The sequence below is a fragment of the Nicotiana attenuata genome, unplaced genomic scaffold, assembly GCF_001879085.1.
Source record: "Nicotiana attenuata strain UT unplaced genomic scaffold, NIATTr2, whole genome shotgun sequence".
In the NCBI taxonomy this organism is placed as follows: Eukaryota; Viridiplantae; Streptophyta; class Magnoliopsida; order Solanales; family Solanaceae; genus Nicotiana; species Nicotiana attenuata.
In genome coordinates, this window is record NW_017672224.1 from 117,608 (window position 1) to 126,997 (window position 9,390).

General features: G+C 36.5%; 2 protein-coding genes across 2 annotated transcripts; one reads left to right on the forward strand and one right to left on the reverse strand.

Moving 5' to 3' along the window:
* Positions 1-939: 939 nt before the first annotated feature.
* On the forward strand, positions 940-2,405 carry LOC109212377 (glyoxylate/hydroxypyruvate reductase HPR3-like). The gene is made up of 2 exons (XM_019376018.1): positions 940-1,449; positions 1,804-2,405. The coding sequence occupies exons 1-2, from the start codon at positions 994-996 to the stop codon at positions 2,326-2,328; spliced, it is 981 nt and encodes a 326-aa protein (XP_019231563.1). The 5' UTR covers positions 940-993; the 3' UTR covers positions 2,329-2,405.
* A 163-nt stretch (positions 2,406-2,568) lies between these two features.
* On the reverse strand, positions 2,569-5,008 carry LOC109212376 (leucoanthocyanidin dioxygenase). The gene is made up of 2 exons (XM_019376017.1): positions 3,784-5,008; positions 2,569-3,534 (listed from the first exon to the last, which is right to left on the reverse strand). The coding sequence occupies exons 1-2, from the start codon at positions 4,299-4,301 to the stop codon at positions 2,793-2,795; spliced, it is 1,260 nt and encodes a 419-aa protein (XP_019231562.1). The 5' UTR covers positions 4,302-5,008; the 3' UTR covers positions 2,569-2,792.
* Positions 5,009-9,390: the final 4,382 nt, after the last annotated feature.

Below are 9,390 nucleotides of genomic sequence, written 5' to 3' on the forward strand. Positions count from 1 at the left end.
GATGCAAATCAAGTGGGACAAGATTCATGCTTTTTCATGAAAAATATTTTCTTTAGTCATCACTATGTCATCCATATGGTGCATTGGAACTCAAACCCAATGCCTGACCCATATAAAGACATGTTAGGCCATAATGAGTTGGGACTCGAACCCAACTTTTACAATCATGGATCATCAGGACTCAAAACCCGATGTCTTACCCTCATGGTGCGTTGGGACTTGAACCCACCGTCTTATCCTTATATAATATTTATCACAAATGGTCTGATTCACATCAGGGAATGGAATATAATTTTATGTAGCCACATAGTAAAATCTATCATAAAATCTTAAATTTTGACATAAGCTAGATACACAATTTATGGTATAATTTGAAAAATAATACTCCCTGGATAATAGAGGCAAACTAAACATTATATGGCATTCGTAATAATGCTCATATTTTTATTGGTTCAAGGTTGTCAACCATTCATATCTTCTAGGTTGATTAAAGCTTCGTGCTGATAACGTGTTACGAAACATAGCTCAAAGTAATAATATAAAACAAGAAAATAGACAAGAATGTAGGGAGCAAGAGAGAAGAGATTCTTATTCTTCCATGTATTCAAGTGTGTTACAAAATGAGTTATCATCCTCTATCTATAGTACAACATAGAGGTATACCAAAAGAATTCCATAAGTATGCCATTAAACATTTGAGATCATGGAGGAAGATCATGGGTAGGTTATGAAGGTGAGGGAGTTATAACAATAATGGTGAGAAGTAGTTGGAGTTATCTACATAACAAAGAAGAGTAGTGGGGGTTATATTTGATTAGTGGACATCCATATAAATATGTATTTCATAACATTTCTCCTAATATTTCTCTATTTTCATTTCCTCTCTACTATTTTGTCTGCTTTCGTGGTTAATTTATAACTCAATTTATATAAATAACAAAATGGGACATCACATTATACACACAAACAAAATCTGTTATCGGAACTGGGAAGATGTCTTTTTCCGGCTCGCCGGAAACGACCAATCACCGGTTACTTCTTCTCCATCGCCTTCCAAGGTTCAAAACCATGTTCTTTTCCAAGCTCCGAACCCGTTACAGAATTCTCGACCCGTTGGACGAATCCGACCCATCATTTCTCCACCTCTCCAGCTCGGTTCGGCTCATGCTCTGTGTGGGTCCCAGTCCGGTAACTTCCGAAACCTTGGATACTTACCCTTCCTTAGAGTGCATCGTGGGTACTAGCGCCGGCTTTGACCACTTTGACCTCGCCGAGTGTCGCCGCCGTAACATCCGCGTCACCACCGCTGGAGATTCATTCTCCGATGACGTCGCTGACTTCGCCGTCGGCCTCTTGATTGATGTCCTACGTGGCGTCTCTGCTGCTGACCGGTTTGTTCGTGCCGGTTCTTGGCCTGTCATAGGAGAGTTGAGTCCTCCCGGTTATAAGGTCAGTATTGTCTTTCTACATGCTGGAACAACTTCATGATTCATGATCAGGCCCTGTTTTTCTTTATTTTTAATTAAAAAATTAGATTCTCTATTTCTCCAATGAGTTTTAATGTTTCATACTCCATTGATTTGATTATGGTCAAGATTGTACCTTTTCCAAAGTATCAACTTAGTTGAAAAGTGTGCCATTGTGTATGTCTGTTTTAAAAAATTAAGCAGGTATCAAACTGGTTCAATAAGATATTGTAAATGGTGAACTAAGTAAAATGAAGATATTCTCGTGTATGTTTTCTATATCGTTTTACTAATGTGCTACTTGAGCTGGTAAAGGAGTGGTGGTTTTCTTACACAGGTTGGTGGAAAACGAGTGGGGATTGTAGGTTTAGGGAGCATCGGTACAAGGGTTAGTAAGAGACTAGAGGTCTTTGGCTGCAGCATTGCCTATACCTCGAGAAGGATGAAGCCTAATGTTCCGTTTCCTTTCCATTCTAATATTCATGACCTTGCTGTTAACAGTGATGTTCTGATTCTTTGTTGTGCTTTAACGGAAGAAACACACCACATAGTTGACAAGGAGGTGCTGACTGCCCTCGGGAAGGAAGGTATCGTCGTAAATGTTGGACGAGGGGCGCTTGTTGATGAGAAGGAATTGGTGGAGTTTCTGAAGAGAGGTGAGATTGGAGGTGCTGGTCTTGATGTTTATGAAAATGAACCCCATGTACCGGAGGAATTGTTCGGGTTGGATAATGTGGTGCTGTCTCCACATCTTGCTGTTTTAACTCCTGAGTCTATGGAAGCACTTGAAGAGCTATTTACTTACAACTTAGAAGCTTTCTTTTCAAATAAACCCTTGCGCGCACAAATTGAATATGAATGAATGAACTTTCTGTTCAACATGTAAGCATACGTTCCTTCATGAGAAATTTACTGCTGTGGTAAGCTTCATTAAGTTCTGCACCAAGTTGAGCATCACTCTACTTTCCAAAGAAATATGCTGAACATGAGAAAAATGATGTATGTGTGTGTGCGTGAGAGACCGGGGGGGGGGAGGGGGGGAAGTAATGGTTATTCCCTATGCAGCATCTTAGACCAAGGGGGATAATGTTTCTCTTTTGTTGATGAAGTAATTGTAGTTTTATTGATGAAAGCATCCGGGGGATGCACAAGAACTGGTGTAGTTCCTATACAAGGGAATAATATTTCTTGAAATTTAACAGATATGTTTACTAAATAAAGACATTGCAGAGGAAACAAAATCATGGATCACTTGTGACTTCAGAACAAGCATAAAAATTTTGAAAATTTCTTCGCATAAAACCATCAGAGTGACAACAAGAGAAGCTATTTAGATTCTTCAGTAGCAGCATCCTGATTATCCTTCTTGAAGACTTTGTGCTCAGCAGCGGCATCCTGTTCATCCTCCTTGAGGACTTTTTGCTGAGCAACAGCATCCTGATCATCCTTCTTGAAGGGTTTGTGTTCAGCAGCAGAATCCGGGTCATCCTTCTTGGAGACTTTGTGTTCAGCAGCAGCATCCTGATCATCCTTCTTGAAGAGCTTATGGGCCATATGCTGTGCAAAGGTGCGAGGTGGGAATCGAGGTGGCTCAGCCTCGGTGATAGTCTCTGGTAGGGGCTTAAGGATGATCTTCTCCTTTGGCGGCTCACAGAAAATAGCCCATGAGATTCTTACTTTCTCTTTATTCACAACCCCTCTGTGAAGAATGCTCTTGTACTTTCCATTGCTTAGGATTTCGAGGGTGTCCCCAATATGCATGATTATGGAATTAGGCACACACTTTGCCGTTACCCACTTTCCTTCATAGAAAAGTTGTAACCCAGGCACCATATTGTGGAGGATAAAAGTCAGTGCACTCACATCAGTATGAGCTTCAACGCCAAGTGCTAGTTCTGGTTGGGGGCATATGGGATAGTAATTAATCTTCATTTGAAGCAGCAGGTCCTCCATGCCTCCGACTTCCTTCTCTAGTCTTCCTTCTTCTAGTCCCAGCCCAATAGAAAGCACTGCCAAAATCTTTGTTGCTAGGTTCCTGATCTGCTTGGCATATTCACTTGTTGCTGGACTGCAAATTGGAAATGTTTAGTGGTCAGTGGAGTGGGAAAGGAAAAGGCCCATACACTAGGTGATTTCGTCCTACCTGCCTTAGCCTTAGTGGTGAAAGTTACATTGTATTTATGCTGGTGGGATTTATTAGGTTATCGGTGGATTAGTCGCGCTGCGCGTAGGCTGACCCAGACACCAGCTTTACCAAAAAGAAAAGAAAAAAAAAGATTGAAAAATCTGCAATTATGAAATTATTGAAGAAGCTTACATGTAGTCAGTAGGGGTTTTCGGCCAAATGGACAAGTCGCGCTTGTCCTCAGGGAAAATACAATGGAAGAAGTAATCCTCCCACTCAAGCTGACCACAAGCACTATTTGCTAACTTGCTGCCATAGCCTTGGACATTGCCAGAGGGTTGGTCATTAGCATACTTCTCCTTTTCTTCAACAGGTTGATCAAAGAAGGTCTCTCCAGCAACCTTGACGCGATCAATTAGCTCATCTGATATGCCATGGTTAATAAGGTGCATGACACCCCATTCCATAGCTGCTTTCTTCAACTCTTGGTGGCATTTCTCTCGAATTTCCTTGTCCTCTGAGTCGATTTCTTTCAGATCAATCGTCGGTACGTGAGGTCCGTCATCTTTCTTCTCTTCCTCAAAGATGTTCCCTATGCCATTTAACTCTTCTTGTGGCCTCACATACTCTTTAGGGATGGCCTGAATTCCACTTTTAGCCAAGCTTTCAACTCTTGAAGGAGTTGGAACTACTGCACTGATCACCACCATCTCTGTATTATTTCTTGCTTTTTCTTTCTTTCCCTTTTATTATAGTTTGATGCTCTAGTTGAGTTTTATATATGGATGGCAAAATGGGTAGGTTCTCTTGAGTTGACTGGAAAGTAAAGCTTAAGATTTCTTGTAGATATATCATGCATGTTTTGTAGAATTCATCAACCAAGCATGCACGTGACTCATAGCTAACCTGGTTTTGGTTAAGGTTTTTAGTTTAGTTTTACCTCACAAATCTCGATGCCAGGACTAGAATGGTGGTTGGGACAAACGACTGGTGGCTGGGAAATAGAGCTCCATGTTAACTCCCAATGCTATTTGTCATTGACATGCTTGCTTTAGTTTAATTCTTTCTATCGCAGGTCCACATAATATTTTTTTAAAGTTCTTGCACACTCCTTAAAAAAATATTAATAGCCTTAATTATAAGTCTTTTTGTCTAAACTACCCTTGATCTCTCGTTATACAGCTCTCTTAATTGACAATTCATTAATTGGAACTGTAATAATAACCTCTGTTGTTGTTACCGTTCTATTGTTTCTTTTCCTCTTCTTGAGCCGGGGGTCTATCGGAAACAATCTCTCTACCCCTAGGATAGGGGTAAGGTTTGCGTGCACACCACCGTCCTTATACCTCACTTGTGAGATTATAATGGGTTGTTGTTATTATTGGAACAGTAAGAATAAATTTGGGGAAAAAAGTCTTCTTGTTTTCTAGGCTGTTTTAAAACAAATTCAATTTGCCAAATGACTAATATATGGGACCACAGGGAGTATACAATAATTATCAAGTTGCTTGAAAGTCCAATGTCAGTAACTTTTGTAATAAAGTATGCACGTAAGATGGTAAAAAAGGGTAGTTTGCATGTAATAAATCAATAAGATCAAATTGTTTTTACACTAGAGTTTATTTAGTTCAACAAAGGAATAGTTTCCAACATGGCCAAGGCACTTTCTATGCAAGAAAGAAACATGTTGAGCCAAAAACGAGGTTCAAGGTTCCAACAATGGGTTTGCCCGTAAACTAAAAATAGCCGACGAATATATAACATATGTAAAATTCATATATAATATATGTATAATCAATGTATAATTTATATATAGTGGTTAGAAAAAGTAAATAGTGAATCTGACCGGCTATTTGTGTAATAATTCCTTTTTAGTTTTTTTTTAATATAGAAACAAAATAAAGCAGCTTCCTCTCTCCCAGCAATCTGTCCATTTCACGCACTCAGTTTCTTGGGGGTACTATGAGCCCGTTTGAATTAGCCGAATAAAAGTAACTTTTAAGCACTTGGCTTAAAAGCACTTTTGAAAAATGGCCTGAACTTGAACTAGCACTTAGCATCGAAGCTCATACTGATGTGAGTGCACTGAACTTATCGAAGCTCATACTGATGTGAGTGCACTGAACTTGCTTTCATTCTCCACAATATAATATAATTCTGCAAAACTCACCACAAAAACTTATAATAAAGAAGGCCAGTAGCACTTTCTTCTTGTACAAAATATATATTCCAATATTTGCAAACTCACCACCATCTCTGTATGAATATTAAATTCTCTCTTGCCTTTAGATCTTTCCCCCTCTTTATTATATTTTGGTGCTCTATATAGTTGAGGTTTATATTATGGGTGGAAAAATTAAATAGGTAGGTTGTCTTGAGTTGACTGGAAGATAAAGCTTAATTAAATTTTCTTGTAGATATCATGCATATTATATTCTGTAGAATTCAACAACCACGCATGCACGTTGACTCATAGCTCTAACCTTGTTTTGGTTAAAGGTTTTTAATAATTGTTAGTAAATGGAGTAATAGATGTGGCTGTATATAATGCGGGTAAAATTATCAAATATGTTAAGAAAGCCCTATAAATGGTTTATACATTTCGGTTAATGCTGATACAGTACTATTAGTTACTTTATCATTAATAGTCATCTTGTCTCAGAGCCGATTGTACATGGTTACACTTTAAGGGGTCATTTGGTATGGGAATAAGGGATAATAATAATATCAGTGTTAGATGCGAGATTATTTTATCCCGGGTTTGATTGAGTTTTTAAATTTTGGATTAACAATCTTAGGATTAAACAAAACCCACTATTGGGTATTATTCTATATCATAGAATTTCTATCCCACATTGAGGGTGGGGTAATGTCAATTGAGAAAAGCCTCTCTACCTCACATAGATAAGGTTTGTGTATACATTATCCTCTTCAGACCCCACTTGTGGAATTATACTGGGATAGTTGTTGTTGTTGTTGTTATAGTATTGAGAGTGAGATAATAATCCCGGGATAAACACTAAAATGATAAGGATGCCCTTCTCCAAGGATCTTCCTTCAAAGTCTTTAAACAATCCAAAGTTAAAATTTAAAATAAAAGTGCGTCCCAACGTATCTAGTATACATCAAACACCTTGTTTATATTATACTCTATATATTCCATCTTTAGTCCAATGAACTAAGGCCTCATTTGTTTGCACTTAATAGAGGTCTGAATTTTACTCATTCAGATTTCAGACATTAAGTGCATTTGTTTTTAAAGTCTGAATCTTAATTATCCAGATCTTAATCATTAAGTGTGTTTGTTTTTTAACTTCACAACCACTTAATGGGTCTAAATAGGTCTGTATGATTAAGATCTATAACAGAGACTTAATTTCATCAAGATGTTATCACATATTCATTATTAACTGCCGCCACCGCCCACCATTATCAACTACCACCATGCCTCCACCACCACCATACTCAACCACCCCCACCACCCCCACCACCACCGCATCCACCACCATCATGCCACCATCATCCTCAATCATTGCCGTCACCATTATCGACCATCACCACCAACTATCCCTACCACTCCGACCACCATCATTCTCACCCACAATCAACACTCATCCACCTCAACTACCACAACTAACCACCCCATCACCATCAACAACCACAGTCGGCACTGCCCATCATTATAACCTACCACCACCCACCCACCACCTTCCTCAATCACAACTACTACCACCACCCGCCATTATTAACTATCACCCACCACCACCATCCTTAATCATAATCGCCACCACTACCAATCACTACTAGCTACTAGCATGAACCACCATCATCAACCAAAACTACCACCAACTACTGTCTCTAGTCGGCAGTCACCGATTAGCAATCACCACCAACAACTATCATAATTTAAAAAACTATATATTATATTGATAGAATATTAGATTAGTTAGTATTTCATTTGAATTTTATGTTTATTAATTTTCAAATGAAGATAAATTTTATACATCTGATGTTAAAAATCAAATAGTCTTAATTATTTAGTATTCAGATCTTAATACATATCTTATTACATTCAGATGTGTATTCAGATTCAGATGTCTTAATCTTAATACACATCTTGATATTAAGATGTGTATTCAGATTCAGACGTCTTAATCTTAAAAAAAACAAATGAGGCCTAAATATCTTTCAATAAAATATATTCATTAAATAATTCCATCATTATTTAATCCCCGTATTATAATCCCATCATTAGAATCCCGAGATAACTTACTCCCCTACCAAATGACTCATAATTATTCTTAAGATAAGCCTATCCTTAAAGTGACTACTACATTTCATATGTGCTTTTGCACTTGGTCTAGTGAGAATTACTCTACTATATTTTGGTGTTTTGACACAGTTACCCACAAAAATAAAACTATTCATTCTTGTCTATCCCTTTATTTTTTTACCCATAAATTAATTACATTTCCTACCCATAGTAGTTTTGGTGGGGAATTTTTTCTTTATTCTCCAATTCTTTTTTGTTTCTATGCTTCTTTTCTTTCTTTTTTCTTCTCTCCTTTTCTTTTTTCTCGTTTCTTCTTATCTTTTTCTTTTTTCCTTTTCCAATTTCATTTAATTTTTTTTTGTATTCTTTTTCTCTTCATAATCTAATTTCATTTACTGTTTTCATTATTTTTATTATTCTTTATTTTATATTATTACTAAAGAAAAATTAAATTGTGTACCAATTAAATGTAGCTAATATAACCAAAAAATATTAACTAACATATGATACCAGTATAGTATATAGCTATACCAACAGGGTATACAATTATACGCAAAGAGTTAAAAATAATTAATTCAATTAATAAACTGAAATAATATCAGTTGTCAATAAAAAATTCAAAAAATTCTAAAGGATCTAATTGTAAGAGTATACCGTTACATTATATAGCATACTATATATATATATATATATATATATATATATATATATATATTTGCATTTCAATTTGCCCTTCACACTGGGTAAAAGCTTAAAGCAAATTAAAAGGGAAAAGGCAAGTGAATTTACGGGTAATAAGTATACTATTATAGTATATTGTATACTATTACAACATACTGTTACAGTATATTGCATATTATTACAGTATACTATAATAATATATTATATATTATAATAGTATACTGTTGCAGTATAACTATATACTACTATAGTATATTGTATACTGTAGCGGTATACTGTTAGGTAACTGTGTTCTTTGATTATTACAATATACCGTTGCAGTATATTGTGAACTATAATAGTATACAGTTGCAGTATAGCTATATACTCCTACAGCATATTGTATATCGTAGCAGTATACTATTGGTTAGTTGTGTTCTTTTTCGATTTTCAGCTGAAAATTTCAACTCAATCACCTCAAATCAGCTCCTAATGCTATCAAATTTCAGTATGAACTTCCAGAAGGTATTATAAGCAATATTTAACAACACCCACTTTGAATCAAACAGGAAATCTACAAAATAAAAATTTTAAGCCAAGGCAAGAGCAAGAGCTAGGGAAAGAACAATCAAGAAAAAGTGGAGCAGAATTGAAACTAGCCAGAGGTCAACTTCTCGGATAATCAGATCTAATCTTTGTTTTTTTGAAGAAGGATATAAGGGAAATGGAAGAACAATTTTGTAAGAACAAATTACAAGTAAGTCAAGAAATAGCAAACAAGAAAATAATTCAAGGATCTGGAGTTACTAAAATTAAGACCAAGCCTTCTTTAATCTTGGGTCTTCACCCAAATTTCTCTACTCCTA

Bases quoted from the DNA above. Each gene is read 5' to 3' on its own strand.
- LOC109212377 (XM_019376018.1), top strand. From the start codon at position 994: ATGTCTTTTTCCGGCTCGCCGGAAACGACCAATCACCGGTTACTTCTT. The intron at 1,450-1,803 runs GTCAGTATTGTC...TTTCTTACACAG, and splicing joins TGAGTCCTCCCGGTTATAAG to GTTGGTGGAAAACGAGTGGG.
- LOC109212376 (XM_019376017.1), bottom strand. From the start codon at position 4,301: ATGGTGGTGATCAGTGCAGTAGTTCCAACTCCTTCAAGAGTTGAAAGC. The intron at 3,535-3,783 runs GTAAGCTTCTTC...TCCAATTTGCAG, and splicing joins AAAACCCCTACTGACTACAT to TCCAGCAACAAGTGAATATG.